This window comes from Abramis brama (genome assembly GCF_963993115.1).
Source record: "Abramis brama genome assembly, chromosome: 21".
Lineage (NCBI taxonomy): Eukaryota > Metazoa > Chordata > Actinopteri > Cypriniformes > Leuciscidae > Abramis > Abramis brama.
In genome coordinates this window covers 3,846,041-3,873,379 of record NC_139983.1, presented here as the reverse complement: position 1 = coordinate 3,873,379, position 27,339 = coordinate 3,846,041, and the positions used below count along the sequence as shown (strand labels likewise).

The 27,339-nt window shown below is 40.6% G+C and overlaps 1 protein-coding gene across 1 annotated transcript in view; it reads left to right on the top strand.

The window, feature by feature from the left end:
• Nucleotides 1–24,353, top strand: part of LOC311072096 (otoferlin) — a gene marked incomplete at both ends in the record, with an annotated part of 45,440 nt that extends 21,087 nt beyond the window's left edge. Inside the window, 19 exons of the mRNA XM_084096847.1 lie at nucleotides 234–395; nucleotides 485–647; nucleotides 910–980; nucleotides 1,412–1,441; nucleotides 2,330–2,461; nucleotides 2,563–2,620; nucleotides 3,922–4,016; nucleotides 5,796–5,939; nucleotides 8,062–8,199; nucleotides 8,287–8,414; nucleotides 8,494–8,664; nucleotides 12,550–12,710; nucleotides 12,831–12,973; nucleotides 13,061–13,149; nucleotides 13,229–13,327; nucleotides 18,619–18,860; nucleotides 18,962–19,140; nucleotides 20,769–20,869; nucleotides 24,173–24,353. Of these exons, the coding sequence (XP_083952973.1) occupies nucleotides 234–395; nucleotides 485–647; nucleotides 910–980; nucleotides 1,412–1,441; nucleotides 2,330–2,461; nucleotides 2,563–2,620; nucleotides 3,922–4,016; nucleotides 5,796–5,939; nucleotides 8,062–8,199; nucleotides 8,287–8,414; nucleotides 8,494–8,664; nucleotides 12,550–12,710; nucleotides 12,831–12,973; nucleotides 13,061–13,149; nucleotides 13,229–13,327; nucleotides 18,619–18,860; nucleotides 18,962–19,140; nucleotides 20,769–20,869; nucleotides 24,173–24,353 (2,487 nt within the window). The remainder of the gene's footprint in view (nucleotides 1–233; nucleotides 396–484; nucleotides 648–909; nucleotides 981–1,411; nucleotides 1,442–2,329; nucleotides 2,462–2,562; nucleotides 2,621–3,921; nucleotides 4,017–5,795; nucleotides 5,940–8,061; nucleotides 8,200–8,286; nucleotides 8,415–8,493; nucleotides 8,665–12,549; nucleotides 12,711–12,830; nucleotides 12,974–13,060; nucleotides 13,150–13,228; nucleotides 13,328–18,618; nucleotides 18,861–18,961; nucleotides 19,141–20,768; nucleotides 20,870–24,172) is intronic.
• Between the last annotated feature and the right edge of the window lie 2,986 nt (nucleotides 24,354–27,339).

The following is a 27,339-nucleotide window of genomic DNA, read 5'->3' as shown; positions in this document are numbered from 1 at the left end:
AAATGCAGCACAATAAGTTGCAATTTTGCTTGGTTTATTATTGAAATGTGTATACTGTATCAGGATTTGAGCCTGTCCCAAATGCATTCTACAAAATTACACCATAGAAGTGCCAGAACCATCACTGGTGCCCCTTTAAAAAAAGCTAGATACACTTATACAGCTTTAAAAAGCTTTGGACAAATAAAAATGTTTGAATGTAAAAAAATTAAATGAACAAAATATTTGTGTAGGTTCTCTTCTGGGGCCTAAGGGACTTGAAGCGGGTGAACCTGGCCCAAGTTGACCGTCCCCGTGTGGACATCGAGTGTGCGGGGAAAGGCATTCAGTCAGCGCTAATTCAGAACTACAAGAAAAATCCCAACTTCAGCACTCTGGTCAAATGGTTTGAAGTGGTGAGTTTTTGCACTTTTATATCTCAGGATTTTCAAAATTATGTTGATCGCACTACAAAGATTTGATAATGCTGAGGATTTTTCCCCAGGACCTTCCTGAGAACGAGCTTCTCCATCCCCCTCTGAACATTCGGGTGGTGGACTGTCGGGCCTTTGGGCGTTACACGCTAGTCGGCTCTCATGCCGTCACAACTCTACGCAAATTCATTTACAGGCCGGCGGACAAGGGTGTCAATAGCTGGTCTGCTATGGGTGTGTATGCAGGGCTGAGATGAAAGCTGTTCAATATGTATCTTTAGTTGATCAGCTTTAAATGACTGTCTTATAGCATCCATGGCATAGATGTGAGCCTTCATCTAAAAGCATTTAAATAATTAAACATTTGTCATGTTTGTTAAATAATGGAAATGGAAAAATATTTTGAACCTTTAGATTTAGTAACTTTTGACTGGTAGTGTATACTTTTATATCCCTTATTTCTCAGCTAGTAAGTAATGTCGTTTTTCCTCTACAGAGGAGGTTGTGATCCACACAGAGCCAGAACCAACCGTAAAGAAGACTGAGACAGTGGTCAAACTTGACTCAGTAGGAGACTTTACAAAAATTTAAATTTAAATATGTCTATGAACTTTATCCGTCAAACATTTGGAGTCACATATAATTTACATTTTTTAAGGTGTTGAATTGAATAGTGAAGCAAAAGCAGGAAAAGTTTGCAGTGATGCATGTTTCTCCTTCACTATTGTTCATACCATCAACTATAAGAGAGTTTCCATTTCTGTCACATGTTTTCATCACTACATCATGCAGATTGTATGTGTGTTATTACACAGTTTTTGTGATGGAACTATTAGATTATATTATAAACAATAAGTAGTTGTGTCCAAACTTTTGGCTGGTATGGTAAATCATATTCTAACGCAATAGCGATTTCATAAAAAATATATACATTTAAATAAGAGATTATGCTTTAAGCTGACTTTTGAACTTGTTAATTTTATTGAATCTGTTTTCAGGCATCTGATGCTGTGGTTAAAGTTGATATGGTAAGTATACAGATATCAGATGTGTTTCTTTCTTTTTAATTATGTTCAGTGCCTGTAACATTCATCCCAGCTAACAAAAATATGTTCTAAGAATGTTTTGCTAATGTTCCCATAAAGTTTTAGAAACATTTTTTCTTTTTAAAATTGTTTCTTCTTGGTTATGCAAACGTTAAGGGAACATTCCGGGAAGCAGACACACTCTGTCAGTTCAAATCTAGACTAAAAACACATCTCTTTGACCTAGCATACACATCACATTATAGACACGACGACAACGCAGTCCTGAAGTGTCAACTAGTCCCTCCCCTGTAAGGCCTCCTTCCTTTCCCTTTACCTCTGTACAGATAAAACGTTGTCTGGATAATTCCGGTTCACGTGGCTACGCAGAAGCGATAAAAAATTATGTATTATAAAAATTTCAAGGCTTGTACCTTGAATTCTATTTCATGGTTTGCGTTCTCGAGCCATCAGGCACTGTTTTGTGCAAATGAGTGGCCAGATCTGTTAGAACGGTGTCGTGTTAGCGGCCCCTAAGTTAATAACTAATGATCGTTGCGTCGGAAGTGAATCAATCTTTAACTTTAACTTTAACTTTAGATGGACAATAACTTTATTCTAGAGCTGCTGTAAAGCCAAAACAATCTCTGTTACTTTAATTTCCTTTTATAACTGTAAAGCTGCTTTGAAACAATGTATATTGTTAAAAGAGCTATATAAATGAAGGTGACTTGACTTGACTTACTGGTAGAACGTTTGTTCATAACTTTGTGAGAACATTAGCCAAAGTTCTTAAAATGTTCCGTTAGCTGGGAAAAATTAACATTCATAAATTCATTATTTTTGTATGAAAAGGGCTTTTTGAATTTTGTGTCTTAAACATTGTGGCAGCCAGATGATGACAAAGGTGGGAAAGGGAAAAAGAAGCGGAAGAAGGGTGAAGAGCTTGAAGAGGAGGAACTGGATGAAAGCATGCTGGATTGGTGGTCCAAATACTTTTCCTCAATTGAAACACTGAAAGAGGTTATTTTACATTTGCCAAAAGATGCCTTGAAATCCATAAAAATTTATGATTCAGGTTTTTTTAACTGAGAAAATTGTATACTATTTTATGAACGATTTAGGTCCTTAAAGCACAAGAATCAGAAGCTGAGGAAAAGGACGATTTTGACTCTGGAGAGGGTGGAGGTAACTGAAGCAGTTGTCATTTATTATGTCTCTAATACAAGACACCTGTAGAAATCTAATAAAATTTATCAATGTTAAATTTAATCCTGTAATGCCGGACATGAAATATTGTTTTGAAATGGAGCCATTAGGCAAAATATATTTTTTTAAATAAAAAAAAAACAAAACAAATTTTTTGTTGCGTATCATATTTGATAGATCAGTAGTTCATGGCTAATATAGTCTGATAACCGTGAGTATATGAAGGAAAAACAGCTCCATTTTATTCAGAGGCCCAAACTGGTGCAAAAAATTGGTGCAAATACTGATATTTATATGAACAAAAAGATGAAATTCTGATGCGTGTAAATCAATGAGATCTTTATAACAGTTTAGCAGATTACTAACATAAAATGCATATGAATATCAGTCGTCACTCTATTTCTGCCAATAATATGTCTTAGTAAGATGATATTTAAATGCTTAGGTTTTTTATCAAAGCTCTGTAGTTTTAAAACATAATGCAATGCAATACAGTGATGATTGAGAGATGAACAAATAAACCCTCTTTAAAAGGCTGGTGATCGTATTTGAGACTCACATTTGAACATTATTTCTCTATAAAATGATGTCTGGAAAATTAAGTAAACCTAAGCTGCTTCAGTCCAGAAAATATTACTCAAAATATAAAAGTTATTCTTGCGTTAAAATGTGAGTTTCCTCATTAAATTGGACATACTGTACCTTGATATTAGCATCCAATATATATAAATGCATAACACAATTAATGATGTAAGACAATATATCTACAATTTCCATAAAAATATATATTTTTTATAACACATCTGTTTTTAGTACTGCCCAGATGAAGTTAGTTGACAGATATTTATTTACATATAATCCACACTTAAGGCTGATTCATACTTCTGCGTCGGACGTACACCAGAGCCTTTACACTGTAGGCTACGCGTTAGTTTTCATTTATACTTCTGCGTCGTTGTCCGCATTGACAACGCATGTGAAACCCGAGGGAGGGGTTCTAGCAGACCAATCACAGCGCTTAGAATTGACGCGTTGTTACATTTTTGGAGAGGTGCACGTCAGGGTACGCCGAAGTGTACGCGTGCTACACACAGCCTACGACGTAGCTACGGCGTGAGTTTGACGCAGAAGAAAAAAGTGGGCTTTATATTACACAAATTATCCTGTTGTATACTCTCCATTCGCAATATTGAAAATCCATGCTTGTTTGTTCTCTTCTCTTCTGTTCTTTGCACTGATAACCAAATATGTTCCTAATGCCTCTGATTTGAAAGGGACCAAGAAGAAGAGAGGAAAGGGAAACAAGAACAAAGCCATGACTGGGGAGGGCGCACCAGAGAAGAAGAAGCATAAAATAGAAGAGCTGAAGGTACATTTGTAGTTAGGTGTTTAACAACCATAGTACATTTGAAAAGGTAAGGCATAGGTGAAGTCGTTGATCTCTTCGGATAGCAGATGTGTAGGGCCGTTCCATTTCAAAATGTTTTGGAATTGACCTTCAGATTCTTTGTTCTGCAATTGATGGATTCGATTTCAAGAATCGATTCCTCACTGTTGTTTGCGATTCTTTTTTGCAATTAAAAGATAGGAGGAACATGTTTACTTAGTCTGGCCATGACCACAAGATATAAAGATCATAGAAAGTAGCCTTCTCATAATATGAAGGCTCAGAAATATGAAGATAAATGTTACGCTCATTCAAGGACATGAACTTATTGCAGGGATGGTGTTGTCTAAAATGCATGTGCACAGTTCAATTAAATTATAAAGTTTACTTTAACTTTATGTTGTTGCATAGAATGTACAAAGTAAACTGTATGCTAAAATAACCACAACATTAACCTCTTGGTTACTAGTGTAACCGTCGTTCCCTGATGGAGAGAACAGAGATGTTGTGTCAAAATACAGACACTAGGGGTCACCCTTGGGAACCCCAAACACCTTTCACGTATTCAGAAAAGGCCAACTGGCCTGTGGAATTTACTGCCACGCCCCAGGACATACGGTATAAAAGGCAGCCAACACCACACACCGCATGCTGAGGAGCTGAGACAACATCTCAACCACCTCAGCGGTAGTTCAGAGTTGTTGCAGGAGGGACACAATGTATCCGTTCCCTCCATTCGGGAACGAGGGTTAGACCAGGAACTGAGATGTTCCCTTTCTGTTGATCACTTTCGACGTTGTGTTGAAATACCGACACTAGGGGTTCCTATACTAAACGCCACAAAGTTTGGAAGACGCCACTCCAGCTGTAGGGCATCTTCTGATTTTTCAAAAAGGATTTTTTTTTTTTACAGCTGAGAGAACACCTGGTTAACATTGGGAAGCGTACTCCTCTATTGAGAAAGGAAATGTATGGAGACCACATCCTACCCAAAGGGGAGGTTAGAATATGGAAAGTACACCCTATGGACTCACCCTATGGAGTGTACTACATATGGAAGAGTCGCTGTGGTGGGCTCGAGGGGGAAGGCACATAAGGGTCAGATAGGGAAACCGAACGGTGGAAGAATACATCTTACGGGGTTAGGGCAACAATAGGGAACCACTACATATGGAGCACTAGCCAGATTACTAGGGCTCACCTGAAAGGGGCATACCATTAGTACTCACTACCCATGAGTACTAGGAGGAAAAAGAAAAAATGTCCTTGGTTCACCAAATCTGGGGAACTCTTTGAGACGAAAGGTGCATGTTTCCACGTCAGAGACGTGTAGAATGCAGCTGTTGCAACTGGTGGAACACTGTGCGCTTATCTATGCAAACGACAAGAGAGTCCATTGATGTGTGCTCAGGTTCCAGCAGCAATGAAGTTCAAAACCTTCAATTGTGGACGACATAAACCAATCTTACCATGTAACACTAAATCTTTGAGTTTATAAGATTAGTTTTTTTTAACCGGTCCAAAAGAACCTGTTCACAGAAATGGATTGCACTTCCAATCATTATTAGCAAGTGAGAGGCAGAATAATGATTATCTCTGTATAACTGAAAAAGGCTCTTAAAGAGGAGTCAATTTCCTTTGATTGAATGGATTCCAACTTTTGGAATTTATTATTTTTGGAAATCGACTCCCAGGCCAGCCCTACATATGTAGGTGCCTTGTGGGTGTAAAAGAGTGTGGGAATTCTTGTTTCCTCTACAGGTGTACAACAGAGAGCTTGAACACGAGTTTGGCACCTTTGAAGATTGGCTTCACACCTTTAACCTGTATCGAGGGAAGTGTTCTGATGATGCTGATGTTGAGCAGAATGCAGCAGATGAAGACAGGCTTATTGGCAAATTCAAGGTTTGTCATCAATCATTACCCAATTGCCATCTTTCCTCTTGCTTCGTACTTACTAATTCTCCATGTACATTTGGACACATCTACTCATGCTTTATAATTATTACTATTACTATTATTATTATTAAAGTGCCCCTATTATGCTATGTTAAAGGCTCCTGATTTTGTTTTGGAGGTCTCCTACTACAGGTTTACGTGCATCAAAGGTCAAAAAACACTTTCATTTTCTCATAATATACTGTACATTGAGCATCACCACATTGTTCAATGAATCTCTTCAGATGAATCAGTCTCTCTAAATCCCTCCTTTCTGCAAGCCTACTCTTCTCTGATTGGCCAGATGACCCAGTATGTTGTGAATGGTCTACTGCTTACAGTGCACGTATACGCCCATTCTGGAAACAATACGCCCATTACCATAAACTTCAGCTATGGAGGCTTCCTAAAGCTCAGCGATTGTACACACAGTAAAGACAATAACGATGATGTAGATTTTACCATATCAAACCGAGTGTGAGGCGATGATGAAACATTGGAAGAAATAGTTAGTCATCCATCGCAAGGACAGCTTGAGCAGGACGTTTCTCAGTGATACGCTACTCAGTTTGAGGTACACTATGAGATGTTTCAACTGTAATCCCTCACCATCAGCATTAACAAGTGTATGTCCATCAACAAACCGATGTGTAGCTATATTTCTAATTTATTGCGGTGCACAAGCAGGAACTGTATCAATAAGCCGAGCACTAACGTGAATGACTGAACATCAAGATTTGTTTTGCAAACTCTAGTCCATCCTTTATTTTTACTCAAAGTAGTAAGAATGACAGACAATCTGCATTTATGGACACTGTTTTAGGTAATAGTGGCCCACAGCTGATTTGCAGAACTATTTCAGTGAGACAGTAATAATGTGAGTTAGCCGATTAGCCGGAAACTAGAAAATATATACATCAATAATTAATCATACTTACAAGTTGTGATTCTGAGGAGCAAGTTGGTCCAAATATACTGACCCATATTTCTCTCCAATACTAACAAGTGTTTTGCAAATCCCGCATTGAACTCTGAGATTTGAGAAGCAGTTGTCAGTAAAATTATGTGTTTGAAGGTGGGACAAGTTGTTCGCGGGCGGACATCGTACAACATAGGCGGGCATTATGCAAATGTATTTTCTAGTGACGTAGAACTGTCACGCAGCGAGATACTAATTACAAACGACTCGTATAGGCGTTCAGAGTCGATTCTGTCTTTTGGGAGACAATAACTTTATTTATCGTGCACTTTCGAATTTACAACTACAGCTACATTACACACTGCATGAAAGGGAATATTCGAAAAACCATAATAGGGGCACTTTAAGTTTTCTTCATGTTAGATTAATAGTAATGTCATCAAAATTATTAAATAACACAAAATGGAATTGTGTAGTGACCAAATCTAATGAGAAGAAATGTTTTATTTGAGCTTCATCAAAGTAGCTGCTCTAGAATAGATTGCAGTTCTCATACCGACTTTCATAGACAACAAAATATTTAGTTTTAACACTTTAAAATAAGGTCTCATTTGTTACATTACTAACAACTAACTAATATGAACCAACAATAAGCAGTTCTTACAGCATTTATTAACCTTTGTTAAAGTTAGATCACAGTGCATAAACAAAATGTTAAGATACAACTTTTGATCCTAAAAATGTATTAGTAAATGTTGAGATTAACATTGTCTAAGATGAATAAATGCTGTAGAAGTACTGTTCATTAACCGATGTAGTTAACTAATGTTACCCAAAAAATGTGATGAGACATTTTTGCTGAATTCGAGTAACAACTACAAAAATGAGTCAACATTTTCTAAACTTCTTTCTTATGAGGATGTCAATCTGGCCCCAGATGATTTCAATTTTGTGGAGTTTATATCAACAATATGAAACTGTATATCATCGATCTATGAAGCAGGTGTCTTTTACAGTTTGATACAGTAAATGTCAAAGTCAAATTTTTGTGCGATTTGTACTTCGTTCTACCATACAAATAATGTGAACCAAAGAGTGATCTGCAAATGTATTAAACACATTTAACATTCTGAAGCTCATCTCTGAGTTTGTTTGCTGTGTTTACTGTAGGGTTCCTTGTGTATCTACAAAGTCCCTATATCGGATGAGGCGTACAGAGAAACGGGATTTGATTCCAACATGGGCATGTTCCAGAACATCCCACACAACGATCCGATTAACATCCTCGTCCGGGTCTATGTCATCAGGGTATGTAGTAGTACCACAGACCATAGAGAAGTGCATTTAGTCTTTTTGTGTTTGGCCATTTGTACAATTGTTATGTCTTTGTCTCAGGCAACAGATCTGCATCCAGCAGACATCAATGGGAAGGCCGACCCATATATCGCCATCAAGCTCGGAAATTCAGACATCAAGGACAAAGAGAACTATATCTCTAAGCAACTCAACCCTGTGTTTGGAAAGTTAGTCGTGTTGATTAAAGACTTCTCATTCATTACTAGATAATATTAATGTTAACATCAACTGTCTTCAAACTCCCAGGTTTTTTGATATTGAAGCGACATTCCCAATGGATTCTACCCTCACTGTGTCCATCTATGACTGGGATTTGGTGGGAACCGATGACCTGATTGGGGAGACCAAGATTGACCTGGAGAACCGTTACTACAGCAAACACAGAGCAACATGTGGTATCAGCTCCAAATATGCAATGTATGCAATTCTTCTTTTAAACACATTAACACTTTGTGACTTCCTGATGGGGTTTGTGTTCAGTGGTGTTATTTTAGTATCATTGATATACTATTATAGTTATACTATTATAGTTTTAGTCATTTTGTTGTGTGTTTTTGCCATTTTAATTATAATTTTTAAGGATGCATTGAAATTTCGTGCGAAACACGTCTTTTCGTTTCCGGGCTGAAATGGTTTTGAAGGACCGAAACACTTTTAATTGGCGCTACTCCGATGCCATGTTTTGACTGTGTTCAACATCTATTTCATGCAAACAACATGGATAAGCTACAACAGTTATACATGTCAGCTGTTTGGACACTAGCTCTGGATTGATAATATTAATTTCTCGATTTTAATCGGTAATGATTTCGTTTCTTAAATCTGAAATCTTTTAGTCTGTGCTGTTTTCTGTTGAGGCGCAGCGTGAATTAAACTTCAGTAAACATTTTCAGCACGCCTATCATCCAATAAACGCAATAAGCTTTATGGTTTGTTACTTTTAATATAAAGCAATCTCTGAACTTTAAAATTCAAAGCTATACAATCACTTAACCTCAAGAAAGCTATTCAATGTCCATAACCTCATTAATCAGCAAGAATTTATTTTTATATAAAAAAATGCCTTATGTGCAATTTAAATGTTTGTAACATTACTTTTATTTTTTATTTTAATGTTTGTATCCCCCAGGATCCATCGCCCCTTTGGGGCTATAAATTAAATGAAAAAACAAAGCTTGTTTGGCAATGCATGTTACAACGTTTTAGCCAAATTTTTAAAACATTTATTCTCTCATAACTTAAACTTAACATTCTTTGTAAAATGTTGTTTAACAATAAGCATAATGCCTATTTATGAATGTATTAGCTTTCTGTATCATATTTAATATGCAAATATTAATAGGGCCTGTAAATTATCAATATTACCAAAACTTTGCTGAAAAACCTGTTGTACATAATCTACTTCATACCTTCTGTCCTCTGATTGATAGTTCAGACTTTGTTTTGATCAAGTAAAGTATTTTTTTGCTTAGAAATCTTTAATTATTTTTATAAAGTAAATGTTAGATAAACATTTACTGGACTGTAACTTGGGTTTCCTTGATTATTCATACATAAGTTTTTAATGTTAAAAGTTCTTTTTTAATATTTTTTCATGTTAATGTAGAGTTGTAATCAAAATTATTCAATTTTGCTATGCAAAAGTACTTCAAGCAAAAGTAATTGAAATAGCTCAACATAACAAATGTTTCAAGTGGTTCTATTCAACTGAAAATGCAACTTTTAATGACTTCTGCAGTCTCAAAATTATTCAACCCCCTGAATAGAATCCCTCACAACAGCACAAATCTGCAAAACAGGTGTTGTCTCTAGCACACCTGATGTAACTAATCAAGGGCTTCATTAGTTGCAACAGGTGTGCTTGAGCTAGAACACATGATATAACTGGCTACGTTTGTCTGCATGTTAGAAATATGGCCAAGTCAAAAGAATGGTCCAAAAAGTTACGAGAAGATATCATTGCCCTTCACAAATAAGGAACAGGATACAAAAAGATAGCGAAGGCACTAAATGTTCCTAAAGACACCGTTGGAAGCACAGTTTGCATGTTCAAAGTTAAAGGAACTTTAACACTACCTGGACGGGGCAGAAAAGGAAGATATCAACGGCTGCAACCAGATTTCTGAGAAGGCAGGTTCAGAAAGACCCTCGAGTGACTGCAAAAGACCTGCAGCAAGACTTGGTGGCAACAGGTACTGAGGTTTCAGCTTGCACAGTAAGGCGTGTACTAAACGCATGCGACTTCCATGCCAGAACTCAAAGACTACACCACTACTGACCCAAAAGCACAAGAAAACTACTCAAAATCATATAAATAAGCCACAGAAGTTTTGGGATTCTGTTCTGTAGAGTGATGAAACAAAACTGGAACTTTTCGGCCCTATGGATCAGCAGTATGTCTGGAGGAAGAAGAATGAAGCATATGCTGAAAAGAACTCTGTCTCCAGTTCAGCATGGTGGATCCTCTGGCACTGAAAACCTGCAGTCTGTGGAAGACAAGATGGATTCATTGAACTGTCAGGAAATCCTTGGAGAAAACGTCATGTCGTCAGTGAGGAAGCTGAAGTTTGGGTGTCATTGAAACTTTCAACAGGACAATGATCCCAAGCATACCTCAAATTCCACCAAGGCTTGGTTGCAGAAGAAGTCCTGGAAGAGTCTACAGTGGCCATCACAGTCCCCTGACTGGAACCCCATATAAAATCTGAAATTTGAAGGCAGCGGTTGCAGCACCAACCCAAGAAAATTACTGAACTGGAGGCCATTGCTCAAGAGGAATGGGCTAAGATTCCTCAGAAACGCTGCCAGAAGCTGCTATCTGGTTATACATCATTGCAAAAGTTATTAAAAGTTGCATTTTCAATTGAATTTAGGGAAACCACTTAAAAACTCTTGTTGTGTTGAGCTATTTCAATTACTTTTGTTTGATTTGTTCATTGCAAACAGCTGAAAGTCTGTCAATTTTGCCAATAAACCTGATTTGCAATGGAGGTTGAATCATTTAAATTACAACTGTAAATGTCAAATATGACATAACATAACTTGGGGACATTTATTTGTCCATCTCTCAATTATCATTGATTTGCAATGAATTGCATATATGAGCCATACAAGCCTGGTGTGTGTATGTATGTATGTATATATATATATATATATATATATATATATATATATATATATATATATATATATATATATACACACACACACATACATACACCTTCCCGCTTCGCTATCTCTAGCGCTGGAAAGCTTTTGTAATTAACATAGGTCCTAAAGGTCTTTCCTGATCATAACCCTTCATTTTCCAGTGATATTCTAATGAGCTTTTCTCTTTTGTAATGTCTTTCAGCCATTTCTCTTTCTACAGTCTTTCTTCAAATCTCCCTCTTGCTCGTTCTCTTTACTCCACCGTCATACGCCCCCTAATGCTGATTGGCTACATGTTTGTTGTTGTGTCTGGTTGTGTCGGTCCAACCAACTTTCAGACAGCGTTTTTCAAATATCACTTACCCCACCTTTAGGTATTGAACTGATTTTCTAAAACAAGCCACAAAGTATAAAGTCTATAGACCACAGAGTCAATTTTTATACCCCTAAAGTGGCGACGTATCCTGGGGGATAAAAACAGAACAATTATGAAAAATGTAAAATTAAATTAATACAATTCCAACATTAACGTAATAAGTTAATGCTTAACACAACTTTTTAAGTCCCCTCCAAATATTGTAAATATATAAACTTTTTACTGAAGGTGAGTAGATTTCCTACTACAAGTGGTCATGTTGTTTTTACATGCTGTCCACGAGCTGAACAAAGTCACCAGATCTAGATATTGATTAATTATTAATTTATTACTTGTTTTTGGTTTTCAGGCAAGTGCATCCTAAATTTTTGGTTTTCAATTTTCATTTCGGTGCATTCCTAACTTTTATTTCAGTTTTAGTTATTTTAGTACTTTACGTTAAACTAAATGAAAATGAGAAATGTTGCAATCAGCTGAAATCAAATAAGTTACTTTTTTATATTTTCTCCCATTTCAGATAACATTTATTTCAAGTAATGATTTTTTTAAATAGTTTTAGAGAACGATAATGTTCCTGGTGTTCAGTGTATAAATTAAGTGTGTAACTGCATGTAACATTTTTATTACTTGAAATTAAATATTAAAACTTTTTTTCATCATTTTCATTTAGTTGAAATTAATATTCTAAATTAACTAAAATAAAATGTATAAATAGCCCCTAAATATTGCTTCAAAAAAGGATGGATGGACAAAACTTTTCCAACTGTTTCTTTTAGTCATGGCTATAATGTGTGGAGGGACCCACTGAAGCCAACGCAAATCCTTAGCAAACTCTGCAAAGATGGGAAAATGGATCCCCCCCAGTTCGGCCCAGGAGGAAGAGTGAAAGTGGCAAACAGAGTTTACACGGGACCAACTGAAATTGAGGATGAAAATGGTATGTACATTTTCACAAAGCATTTCGAAAGGGAACAAGTATAAGTGTGGTCTTTTGAATTGCTGAGTTCCCATCGGAGAGCAGCACATCAGAACAAATGCACATACTTTTCTACGGCAGGACTGAAGAAACAGACGGATGAGCACCTGGCTCTTGCTGTACTAAAACACTGGGAAGATATTCCACGAATAGGCTGCAAGCTGGTTCCAGAGCATGTGGAGACGAGGCCTCTCCTGAATCCTGATAAACCTGGGATTGAGCAGGTCAGGAATAATGTCCCAAAAGCACCACTTTCAGATAACGAAATGACGATAATGAGCCGTTAGTGAATATGAGTGCTTGTGATGTAGGGGAGAATTGAGATGTGGGTGGACATGTTCCCGAAGGATATGCCTGCACCTGGACCCGCTATTGATATTTCACCTAGGAAGCCAAAAAAGTAGGAACCACTTGGTGAAAGCTTTTGGCCAAATACAGATGAACATTGCATACTCAAAATACCTTTTTGTCTTTGACAGATTTGAGCTCAGGGTGATCGTGTGGAACACAGATGAAGTCGTTCTGGAGGACGATGACATTTTCACAGGAGAAAAATCAAGTGACATATTTGTTAGAGGGTATGGGATCTTTTTCACTGAAATGACTTGTTCCTGTGTACAGTGCGTGTATATTATGAATGCTTGTTTCCACCATGGAATAAAAAAAGAGCTAACTGTGACTTTTTAGCTCATAATTCTGACATTATTTCTTGCTATTCTGCCTTTTTTTTGTGAGAATTGTGAGATAAATCAATTGGAAGAAATAAAGTCAGTGCGAAAAAAGTTGATTGCGAAAAATAAAGTCAGAATTGTGAGAAATAAAGTCAGAACTCTAATTGTGAGTTTATACGTAACAATTCAGACATTTTTAACGCAGTTCCAAGTTCCCCTTCAGTCGGTCACTCTCGACGTAAGCCAGAGGTGATCCGACGGATGGGGATCTTGCTCGAGAGACCAATCCACTTTGAGGGTAAACTAAACGAGCTAAATGAGATAATTGCATCAGCTGCTCTGCCTCGCAGTGCGAGCATATAATGAGCAGCAGGAGCGTCGCATCTTTGTCTTTCGCTTCGGAGCCAGACGGTGAATGCTGTTCCTGCTCTGCAAAGGATCTGTTTCTGAGTGTCTGCTGGACGAATCTCTTTGTTGAAGAAGCATCTACTAGTTGGTCTTGGTGTGACAGCGTGAGCAGTGGTGATCGCGATCTCTCTAAAGAGCTGCAGTATAAAACTTCTGTTTTCACAGCTCGTCAAAGTGGGCACCTTCAACGAGTTGCTGTTCATTCAGCGGGTACAGAGTTGCATCTTCAACGAGATTGAGTGCCCACACAGGCTTGCACTATCGCCTGTTGTATGGCCGCGGCCATCTCCCTGTGCGCTTCGGCACCAGAGAGAGCAACTTTCTAAAAGAGCTAACACCTCCATTGACCACATCCAGAAACACACGGTCTGAATGACATCTTGAAAAAGACGCAGGGTCAGACCGTGTGTTTCTGGATGTGGTCAATGTCTGACTCCGGATGACGGTCATGATCGCTGCATCACATGCTTGGGATATAGGCCCGCTGAGGTAGCGTTCATGGATGACTCATGTTCTCACTGTGGGAACATGACCATCGCGGCGTTACAATCGAGACTCCAATACCTCGAAAGAGGTGGAGACCCTTCGCATATTCCCAGATCTAGTTCTTCTTCTGGCCAGAAGAAGCCTACTTTAGCTAATAGCCTTGGAGACCTGAGGATCACAGTGAGGACTTCCCCGCTAAGGGGCCAATCACACCTGACGCGTTTTTTGCAGTGAGAGGCGCCTATTTTCAATTGGTTTCCTATGGCAGCGAGCGTTCTGCGCGCTGTTTATGCGCCTGCTGCGCCTCGCGTTTTACCGCCCGCTGCGCCTTGCGTTTTTGAAGTTGAAAAAAAAGCAACTCTGAGCGGAAAAACCGCCCGACGCCATCGCGTTTTTTTCCACTGTCCAATCGAATGAAGTGAGAGGCGGGCCTTCCGTTTAAGTGATGAAAGCTACAGTTGCTTGAACGCCAGGAAAGTGCGATGATAGAGGATAAACTTGTGGTGCTCTCGCGGGTTACTAGGAGCTTAACGACTTCACGAACCGTAACTACCACAATGTTAACAGAAAGTAAATAAAGGTAATAAAAGTCTGATTTGACGTTTACTTGACTGACAGGACAGCTGTTTCATTGGTTGCCTAGCAACATAAAAAACGCAGCGCACTGCTCGTTCTGTGTAATGTAAAGTGCTGTGCACCTCGCGTTTTCGAACCTGAAAAACGCGTCAGGTGTGATCGGCCCTTTAGTCAACCTCCTCTGGCCCCTCACTCCTCTTTAACGCCGCAAGGCGTGGAGCTTTCAAGAGAGCACGCTGGCCCATGCCAGTCCTTTTGGGGCTCCACCAGATGATCAAATGTCGGTCGCTGCATTGGAGGTTAAGCTAATGTCCTCTGGGGATGAAGATTCGGCTGCACTGCCCCCTTCAGGTGTGGTAGCGTTGCCGAGTCAGACCCAGAGCTCACAGCTATGCTTTCCCGGCCCGCCGCAAGTGTCCGGCTCGAGTGGAACCCTCCACTGTGTCCCAAACCTTTGCGGCTGGACAATTGGTATCTCGGGGCGGCCCGTGCCCCAGTGCCTTTCTTTCCAGAAGTGCACGATGAGGTCACTAGATCGTGGACGGCACCCTTTTCTGCCAAAAAAATGGTCTGGTGCCTTGATGGCGGAGTGGCTAAAGGGTACGTGAAGCTCCCCCCAGTGGAGCAGTCTGTGGCGATACAGTTGTGTCCCAAGACCGCTAGTTAGTTAGCGGTAGTTCCGACCCAGGGGTTATGTAGGAACTGCATACAGCGACGGACCTCTCCCCAAGGGCGATGAAAAGTCACTGCATGCTCCCTGGGTAGGGCGATGTCCACGTTAGTGGTCCAAGAGCAACACCCGTTGATGAACCTGGCAGATATGTGTGAGCCAGACAAGGTTCGGTTCCTCAACGCCCCTGTCTGCCAGGCTGGCCTCTTTGGCGATGCTGTGGAAAACTTTGCCCAGCAGTTTTCTGCAACCCAGAAGCAGACGGAGGCGATAAAACACATCCTGCCCTAACGACCAGCTGCTGCCTCCACCCAGTCGTCGGCGATGGTGCCTAAGCAGCAGTCTCCACCCAGACAGCAGGCGGCCGGCTGCAAGAGGAGCGCCCAGGCCGTCCAGGCCCCCACCAAACCATCTGGCAAGTGAAAGGGAAGGAGTTGCTCTCCGGAAGATGGTGACCACACCACTCCCTTCCCCGAAAGGAGGGCCGGGTGGAGAATCTGTTGTTTCAATTTGTCTGGGAGTTCAGCGGTACCCACATTTTCAATAAAAGAGCAATTTCCTCGATCTCTAGGTCACAAGAGGGTGCGGATGGCAGTGAGCGACGCTTCCATGCCTTGCCACTCCCGTCCCCCTCTTCTATTGCCAGCGGGCAGCAGTGTGCGGTTTGGGGACACCACCAGGCCTTCCAACGCACCCTCTGCCCCACCCTGGATCCAGGTAAGTGTTGCACAGCACACTTAGACTCCACTTTGGGACGCCTCAGTGCCTCCCGAGTCGAGTCCCTGTGTTCCAACTTGCTGCCCCACCCCGGGTACGTCCGTGGTCCCATTAGTCCTGCTTGCACGGTGTCTGGGAGCCTGGCTAGCGCTCCCCAGTCTGTCTTGCTGGCTCATCCGTACCATCAGACGCGAGGTAACAGTACTTGTCATCTCGCGTCTTTGTGAAGGTCGCGGAGGCAGCCATTGTTCCGCTCAGAGAACGCGGCGTTCGGATCCTCAACTGTCTTGACGACAGGATCAGGGATCTCGGGATCAGTTTTGCGAACACAGGGACATGGTGCTCAGTCACCTCAGCCTGTTGGGACTTCAGGTTAGCTGGGGAAAGAGCAAACTCTCCCATGTGTAGAGGATCTCTTTTCTAGGTATGGAGTTGGACTCGGTCAACCATGACAGCGCAACTTACAGAGAAGCTCGTCCAGTCAGTGTTGAACTGCTTGAATTCGATCAAGAGCAGGACAGCGGTCCCACTGAAACTTTTTAAGAGGTTCCTGGGGCAGCCCCTCCTTGGCCCATTCCTCTGAGGAAGGATCTGCTTTCTCAGAGACGGGGCACTCGATTGCATCTGTGCCCAGACCTCTGGAAACTCCATGTCTGGTCCCTGGACAGACAGTGGAGGTTCTAGGTGGCCTACCCCAGTTGGTGGTGGACACTATCACTTCCGCCAGAGTCCCGTCTACAAGGAGCCTCTACGTGTTGAAGTGGAACCTGTTCGTCGAGTAGTGTTCTCCCCACCGTGAAGACCCCCGAAGATGCCCGGTCAGTGTTCTGTTTTCCTTCCTGCAAGATGGGTTGGAGCAAAGGCTGTCTCCTTCCACCCTCAAAGTGTAAGAGTGTAAGAGTTAAAGATCCTGTCATTGAAGACAATGCACCTGCAAGCATTTTCGGTCGACGAATCATGCCTAGAATTCGGGCCGGCCAACTCTCACATTGTCCTGAGACCCCAGCCTGGATACGTCCCCATGATTCCCTTCAGGGACCAGGTGGTAAACCTGCAAGCGCTGCCTTTGGAGGAGGCAGACCCGGCTCCGTGCCCTTCGGTCGTACGTGGACAGAACGCAAAGCCTCAGGACCTCAGACCAGCTCTTTGTCTGTTGCGGAGGTCAGTAGAAGGGAAAGACTGTCTCCAAGCATAGGTTGGATGGTGGATGCTATTGGCTTGGTGTATCAATCCCAAGACGTTCTTTCCCCCCTAGAGCTAGGCTGGAACCACCCCAGAGAGTGCCATATGTTGCACTACCCTGCTTGGCTAGTCCATATGTGTAACCGCCACATTACCTTCCTTCGGGCAGGAGGAGGCTTCCGCAGCATCCCCTCCTTCAAGGGCACACTTTCCCAGCGTTATCAAATTAGTCACACTGAGTGGGTCTTGCGGAAACAGCCGTGACTGACCTTCTCAGCTTAGAGCTCCTACTTTCCGCCCCAAATCTAGGGGACAGATCAGGAGACTCAAGTGGAGCGGTGGAAGGGCCAGCAACAGTGGCGTGTTGGTAGATATCCCCATTCATCGGATCACCTCTGACGTACATGGAAAGTAACCGACTGAAAGGGAACGGATCGTTACGTATGGTAACCCTCATTCCCCGAAGGAAGGAATGGAGAAGTACGTCCCGTCGCCACAACTGCTGAACCTCCGCTGTACGGCCAAGTCACAAGGTCCGGCTCCACAGCGGAAAAACAAAGATGTAATTATATAATTATATTATATCGCAGCTGATGCAATAATCGCATGCCAATGTGCATTGGCTCGTTTAGTCTAGACTCGAAGTGGATTGGTCTCTCAAGCAAGATCCCCATTCGTCGGATCACCTCTGACGTGCGTCTCCGTTCCCTCCTTTGGGGAACGAGGGTTACCATACGTAACAGAGACGTTTTTATCTCATAATTCTAAAAAAAAATGATTGTAATGGAGAGTTTATATCTAGCAATTCTGACTTTATTTCATGCTATTCTATTTTTTTTTCCTCAGAATTTCGAGATATACACTTTTCACAAAGTTTACTTTTCAATTTTAAGAAAAAAAATCTGAATTGCAATGTATAAACTCACAATGAAAAAAGGATTAAAAAAGAGTTTATACCTAACAATTCAGACTTTTTTTCTTGCAATTCCACGTTTCATTCTCAGCATTGTAAGATATAATCTCGGAATTGCAAGTAAAAAGGTATGTATATATCAGATATGTATATTTATGTATGTATATATCTGAAGGATCATATCTCTTAAGTGATCACAAGGGTACCAACCAACTGTTCCATCACTATGAAACTTGTGACCAACAGATGGCTGAAAGGCCAACAAGAAGACAAGCAGGACACAGACGTCCACTATCACTCGCTGACCGGAGAGGGCAATTTCAACTGGCGCTTTGTTTATCCCTTCGACTACTTACAGGCCGAAGAGAAGATCGTCATCTCAAAGAAAGAGTCCATGTTTTCTTGGGATGAGACTGAGTATAAAATTCCTGCCCGACTGAATTTGCAAGTGTGGGACGCAGATCATTTCTCTGCAGACGACTTCCTGGGTGTGCTGTTGTGTTTTACTTTGTAAAGTAATTTTAGATTCAGGCTCTGTCTTAATGGCCTTCATTCATACAGTCACATGTGTGTTTGCTTTTTGTTTCAGGTGCAATCGAACTTGACCTAAATCGATTTCCTCGAGGTGCAAAGACAGCGAAGCAGTGCTCCATTGACATGGTCATAAATGAGCAAGATATGCCCATGGTCAACCTCTTCAAACAGAAGAGAATTAAAGGCTGGTGGCCGTTTGTGGCCCGTGATGAAAATGATGAGATGGAAATTACGGTAAGTGACCTGCAAATAATGTGATAAGAGAAACAAAGCTTTTCTAAACTTTTGATTCGATTGAACCAATTGCTTCGCAAAATGATTCACTTTTCCGAAGCACTTGCAACGCCACACGCAGGAACACGCTTGCAACGCCTGCTGGTTTAAACTTTGTAAATCAATTGAGCGTCAAATATTATAGCATATTAGAATGATTTCTAAAGGATCAAGTGAAACCAAAGACTGAAATAATGATGCTGAAAATTCAGCGTGTATGCCAATGTAACTGGTCCTACTCGACCCGGGGTTTCCAGCATTGGAGGCTAACAAGGACGCTAAAGACCATAGCCTCTAGCGTCAGTCGGCAGCGCACCTCACTGGCCTACGTCTGTTACACCAAGACATACACAAACATGACAGTGGACAATGTCAGTAAAGATTACGGCTACTTTTACCTTCAGTAAAAAGGTCCAGAAAAATTACCTCAGGTAATATTCCTGTTTATAAGTAGTATTCCGTGTTTTTTCAAGTATGGAGACGCTTAAAGAAGCATTCAGTTGCGTTCTAGACGCTGGGACGAGTCTGTGGCAAAACTCAAGTGTTTTCCACACACCATTCAGATCAGAAAGAAGATCGAAAGCACTTGTTAGAGGCACGAAACATCTTTTAGCGTTAGATAAGTGCCTATTACCAACACAATCCAATTTGAAGTTAATTAATACATCGTTCGACCGGACATAACTGTTTTATATAAATATAGGTTATATTTGTTTGTGCACGTGATATCAGGAAGCATCGTAATACGCACATGACAACAGGAGCGTGACGGCTATGCGCAAATTGAGTTACCCCTCCCACTTCTGCTAGTTTTACTGAGATATCTTATCCCGTGCAAATTGGCCATTAATATTACAGACGTCCTGTGGTAAAATTACATTACTCCATCTACCCTTGTAAAGTCAATCCCATCCGAATAGGGCTTAAGATGCAGCTGCACAAATGGACATGCATGAATCCCCGTAAACCGATATAGACAGGTGGTGCTAGGGAGGAGGAGGGTCAAAGTTATGTGAACACAGTGAACTTAGCACTAGACTATTTAAATGCATGCAGGTTCATTGGCTGAAGGATTACACATCAGGACCCATCAGCTCATGCCATGTTGTACACGAGGCAGCTGGCTGGTAGATTACACATTAAGTATGACTACTATATGTGCAATATGCCTTTTTTCCAAACCAAAACTGAAAAATTCTACCCTCCATGCTTTCAAATTCTAAATCTTACAGTTCTGCATATTCAAACTCAGTTGCATGATGCACGGCATTCTGAACAAAAATGCAAATCATATGGACTACTGTAATGATACTTTCATGGTGCTTTTTGGACATTTTTGGAGCTTGGTAGTAAAAATCATCTTCCAACTGTGCTTTGAACATTCTTCAGAATATCTTGCTTCGTGTTCAGTGAACGAAAGAAAATCATATAAATTGTAAACACATGACAGTGAGTAAATTACTTTTTTTTTTGCATGATCTAACCCTGTGAATGATAAACTGTCACTCCTAAACCACCAGTGTGCACTTGCAGCATTTATTTACTCTGCTCTCATGTTTAGTTTAATGGGTTTTTTTTTATCCTTTAAGGGAAAAGTTGAAGCAGAGCTTCACCTGCTGACAGGTGACGAGGCCGAGAAGAGTCCTGTTGGTGAAGGACGCAATGAACCAGAGCCTCTAGAGAAACCAAAGTAAGAGCAGCATTTACACCAACTTTTACATCTACCTTCAATATTGCAGTCATTTGCTCCTGACAATTTTTCACTTAAACTAAAAACATCTTGTTTGTTGAACTACACATTATACATTACTTTCAAACATCTATTTATAATACTGAAAACATTCTATCATACAATATTTTAAAACAAATACCTTTTAAAACAGCCCAAAAAACAGTCCTTAAGAGTTTGCATTTGCAAAGGTTTGATGGGTTTTGACTTATTTTGCTATATTGAGCCAAAACATTATGACCCATCACAGGTGAAGCGAATATCGTTGACCATCTCCTAACAAGTCCATATATTAAGGTCTGGTTAGATTAGATGGTCAGCAAACAATCGGGTCTCGTCATCAACGTGTTGGATAGAGGATAAATGGGCAGGAATAAAGATCTGAGCGACTTCGACAAGTACCAAATTTTTATGGCAAGACGACTGTGTCAGAGTATCTCTGAGACGGCGAGGCTTGTGTGTTGACCTGGTCAGCAGTGGTGGGAATTTACCAGCAGTGTCCGAGGAGGAACAAACACAAATCGTCAACAGGGTGTTGAGTGTCCAAGGTTCAACGAAGGGCAATGAAGACTATCCCATCTTGTCCCAGCAAACTGAAGGTCTACTGCGGCACAAGTCACACAAGATTTTAATGATGGTTATGGGAGGAATGTCCCAAACACATGCATAACTGCAGACCAATCAGAATGTAATGATGAGCCTATCCACATTGAAATGCCTACAATGGGCACAAGAGTGCCGAAACTGGATCTTGGATCAGCGGAAGAAGGTTGTTTGGTCCGATGAGTCCTGTTTTCTTTTACATCATGTGGACGTGTGTGCCATTTCCCTGGGTAAATGACGGCACCAGGATCACTGTGGGATAATGACGAGCCGCTGGAGGGAGTGTGATGCTCTGAACAACGTTCTGCTGGGACGTCATGTGGACTTAAATTGACACCTACCTAAAGATCGTTGCAGAGCAGGTCCAGCCCTTCATGACACTGGTGTTCCTGGTGGAAGTGGCTCTTTCAGCAGGATAATGCACCATCACACTGCACACATTGATCAGGAATGGATTGAGGAACATGAAGAGTTCAAGGTGTTTCCCCAGATCTCAGTCCAGTTGAGCATCAGTGGGATGTGCTGGACCTTCAAGTTCGATCTAAGTCGGCTCCACCTCACAAACTACAGGACTCGAAGAATCTGCAGCCAGAGACCACAGGACTCCTTCAGGTCTCTTCTAGAGTCCACGTCTCGCGGGTCGGCGCTGTTTTGGCAGCCAGCAGCATGTTAGACAGGTGGTCATAATGTTTTGGCTCATCGGTGTATATGTTAGTTTTCCTGCTTCCAGGATTGATTGAAGAATAAATTTCTAATAAATAAATAAATGCCATAAAGCCATATTTATGGCCACAGCATATCCTGATTTAAAGGGAATCTCTCCTTTCATTAATACCTTCCATTAAATTAATTATAAAATAAATATCTGACTATTTCTCCTGTGACACGTGTGGACAATGTTAATAATGTGTGCATCATAAATATTGAGGGTTTTTTTTCCAACAGTAAGAAATTATAAATAAGACTCTTCCAAAGAAACATTTGCCCCCGGTTTCACAGACAAGGTTTAAACCTAATCTCAGACTAAAATGCATGTTTGAGCTGTTGCATTGAGAACATATCTTAAAATACACTCACCTAAAGGATTATTAGGAACACCTGTTCAATTTCTCATTAATGCAATTATCTAATCAACCAATCACATGGCAGTTGCTTCAATGCATTTAGGGGTGTGGTCCTGGTCAAGACAATCTCCTGAACTCCAAACTGAATGTCAGAATGGGAAAGAAAGGTGATTTAAGCAATTTTGAGCGTGGCATGGTTGTTGGTGCCAGACGGGCCGGTCTGAGTATTTCACAATCTGCTCAGTTACTGGGATTTTCACGCACAACCATTTCTAGGGTTTACAAAGAATGGTGTGTAAAGGGAAAAACTTCCAGTATGTGGCAGTCCTGTGGGCGAAAATGCCTTGTTGATGCTAGAGGTCAGAGGAGAATGGGCAGACTGATTCAAGCTGATAGAAGAGCAACTTTGACTGAAATAACCACTCGTTACAACCGAGGTATGCAGCAAAGCATTTGTGAAGCCACAACACGCACAACCTTGAGGCGGTTGGGCTACAACAGCAGAAGACCCCACCGGGTACCACTCATCTCCACTACAAATAGGAAAAAGAGGCTACAATTTGCATGAGCTCAACAAAATTGGACAGCTGAAGACTGGAAAAATGTTGCCTGGTCTGATGAGTCTCGATTTCTGTTGAGACATTCAGATGGTAGAGTCAGAATTTGGCGTAAACAGAATGAGAACATGGATCCATCATGCCTTGTTACCACTGTGCAGGCTGGTGGTGGTGGTGTAATGGTGTGGGGGATGTTTTCTTGGCACACTTTAGGCCCCTTAGTGCCAATTGGGCATCGTTTAAATGCCACGGCCTACCTGAGCATTGTTTCTGACCATGTCCATCCGTTTATGACCACCATGTACCCATCCTCTGATGGCTACTTCCAGCAGGATAATGCACCATGTCACAAAGCTCGAATCATTTCAAACTGGTTTCTTGAACATGACAATGAGTTCACTGTACTAAAATGACACAGTCACCAGATCTCAACCCAATAGAGCATCTTTGGGATGTGGTGGAATGGGAGCTTCGTGCCCTGGATGTGCATCCCACAAATCTCCATCAACTGCAAGATGCTATCCTATCAATATGGGCCAACATTTCTAAAGAATGCTTTCAGCACCTTGTTGAATCAATGCCACGTAGAATTAAGGCAGTTCTGAAGGCGAAAGGGGGTCAAACACAGTGTTAGTATGGTGTTCCTAATAATCCTTTAGGTGAGTGTATATCAGTGTCATTGTTTCATCTCAAGATTCCCACCAATAATGTTTTTTTCTAAGGCACCTTTATAAAAGCTACTTAAATGTCCTAATTAAACTAAAGCCTAATTCCGTGAAACCCTGTCTGTGAAACCAGGCCTTGATGCGCTTAAATCACGGTAAGTGAATTGAACATTTCAAGTGGAGCTGTCTGTGTTAACATAAACCATAAACCATTTGGTTATGCTATTTACAGAAACATTATAATAATATAAATAACATAACCTCGTTACGCACGTCTGAATAAATTGAGAATAAATCCGTAATAAATATGACAGCTAACGTTCACCCTCTGCTGTGCCGCAGATTTGTATCATGAGTTTTTCTTTGTCCCACCAGCCGCCCTGACACAACCTTGCTGTGGTTCCTTAGCCCGCTAAAGGCAATCCGCCATCTCGTCTGCAACCAATACAAGTGGCTGGTCATCAAAATTGTGGTGGCGCTGTTGATATTAGCAATGCTGGGCTTGTTTCTGTACAGTATGCCTGGCTACATGGTGAAAAAGCTTCTAGGTGCTTGAAAAGCTTTTTCAATGCCAGCAATATTTGATATTACTTCAACACAATTTCACCTGGAATGATGTATTTGTTTGTTGAAGTCATATGCATACTTATTTTGTTAAAAATCATTACTGGTTTAATAGGTAAAGCCCAACTGAGAACATAAAGTTCATCAAACGCTGACAGGAGACCGTTGCACATTTTTTGGGAAATGCTACAAAAGCATTTGCAGTTTGGGCTTTTCAAATTTGAAGTGTTACTTTCCATCCATAGTTGTGAGCTGTTTGTGTTTCAGAAAACAAAATTTTGTGTTACAAAATCTAAACAAATGTAGATGTCTCATTTCTCTGCATATCCAATTCTGATGTAAAATGTTTTCTATATCAATTCGTTTGTTTCTGGGGTTATCAGATTGTTGGAAGTTATATTTCTTCACTGAAGGATGTTATTGTGTGCTTTAAATAAATCAATAATAATAATAATAATAATATAAAAAACTAAACATGCACTTTATTTATTAACCGTTGGCGAGAACCAATCCAATCGTGAATTATCTTTGAGCGCAATTCCTGTGTCTATTCAATATTTAGCAATAAACAGGCCCGTTTAAAATCCATTTGTAAGCATAAATTGAAAAGCCATCTTTGTTCTCCATTAAAGCTTCAACACTCAGGTTTTGTTGAATGGCTACTCTTGCACACTTGAATCCATGCATGAGCTCTAATGTGGACCATTACACATGAAGGCATTTTAAGTATAGCTTTAAACCTGCCAAAAGTGCATGTCACCAATGAGACAAACATGTAAAAATTGTCTATGTTTACAATTTTTAAAAGCTTGTTCAATGGTTTTGTCCCACCAGCCGCCCTGACATTACAATGCTGTGGTTCCTTAGCCCGTTTAAGGCCATCCGCCATCTCATCTGCAACCAATACAAGTGGCTGGTCATCAAAATTGTGCTGGTTCTGTTGATCATAGCACTGCTGGGCTTGTTTCTGTACAATATGCCAGGTTACTTGGTGAAAAAGCTTCTAGGTGCTTGAAAAGCTTTTTCAATGCCTGCAATATTTGATATTACTTTAATATTATTTCACTTGGAATGATGTATGTGTTTGTTGAAGTCATATGCATACTTTTTTTTTCTTTTTTTTTTGTTAAAAATCATTACTGGTTTAATGGGCAAAGCCCAACTGAGAACATAAAGTTCCTAATTTTTTTGAAAACACTATAGAAGCATTTGCAGTTTGAGCTTTTCAAATTTTAAGCGTTACTTTCCATCCATAGTCGTTAGCGGTTTGTGTTTCAGAAAACATTCAAAATCTAAAAACATGTAGTTGTCTTTTCTCTGCATATCCAATGTTTTTTTATATATATAAATTAGTTCGTTTATGGGGTTATCAGATTGTTGGAAGTTATTTCTTCACTGAAAGATGTGTTGTTGTGTGCTTTGGCTGCTACTAATAAATAAACAATTCAAAAAAACAAAACGTGCATTTTATTTATTAACCGTTGGCGAAAAACCTTTTCACGCTAAATTTTCTGCACCTTTACCCGAACTAATCCGACCATGAATTATCTTTGAGCGCAATTACTGTTAATTCAACATTTTGCAATAAACAGGCACATTTAAAATCCATTTGTAATAGATTGAACAGCCATCTTTGTTCTCCATTAGAGATTCAACACTCAGGTTTTGTTGAACAGCTACTCTTGCACACTTCCTTGCACCACCTTCCTTCCAAGTCCATGCATGAGCACCATTACACAAGAAAGCATTTTAATTATTGCTTTGAACCTGCCAAAAGTGCATGTCATCAATGAGAGAAACATGTTAAAAAAAATTGTCTATGTTCACAATTTTTAAAAGCTTGTTCAATGGTTTTGTCCCACCAGCCGCCCTGACATTACAATGCTGTGGTTCCTTAGCCCGCTAAAGGCCATCCGCCATCTCATCTGCAACCAATACAGGTGGCTGGTCATCAAAATTGTGCTGGTTCTGTTGATATTAGCAATGCTGGGCATTTTTCTGTACAGTATGCCAGGCTACATGGTGAAAAAGCTTCTAGGTGCATGAAAAGCTTTCTCAATACCTGCAATAACATACAAGTAACACATTACTTCAATGTTATTTCACTTGGAATGATGTATTTGTTTGTTGAAGTCATATGCATACTTTATTAAAAATCATTACTGGTTTAATGGGCAAAGCCCAACTGAGAACAAAGTTTTGGGAAACGCTATAAAAGCATTTGCAGTTTTGGCTAATCAAATTTTAAGTGTTACTTTACAACCATAGTTTGTTAGTTGTTAGCTGTTTGTGTTTCAGAAAACATACAAAATCTAAAAACCATTTCAGATTACGCATGTAACAATGGTTCACTGAGAAAAGAACGAGACACTGCGTCCAACGACACTTTGGGGAACGCCTCCAGTGTCTGAAACACGTGAATCAAACATGACGATGTCATTGGCTGGCAAAAGCCTGTGATGTGGCTACGTGTGCGATTGAGTACAAGAGGGCACCTGAAGTACACGTCTACTTCTCTGACTGAAGGAGACGTGACCAGGTATGCCTGAAGCACAGAAGCGAGACGCAGTGTCTCGTTCCCCTTCTCAGGGAACCATTGTTACATGCGTAACCTGAGATGTTCCCTTTCAAATGGGAACTTGCACTGTGTCCAAAGACACTTTGGGGAATCAGTTCCCACTCCGCTATACTGAGGGAATAGCTGCCTAAATGGTTGCGACAAGCACAAGAAGGCTCAACAGACTTAGATGCCGGAGACCAATCCCTCACTCAGGTCAAACACAGAACTGTCAGCGGCTACGTTTACATGCAACCAAATAATCCGTTAGTAATCAGATTGACGGCTCGATTGGACTGAAAAGCCTTCATGTAAACACATTAATCGAATGAGATTTAGATCCAACATGTAAGATTTAGATCAGACATGTAAACATGTAAACTGGATCGAAAACCAAAATTGAAAGGACTGCGTATGTGCA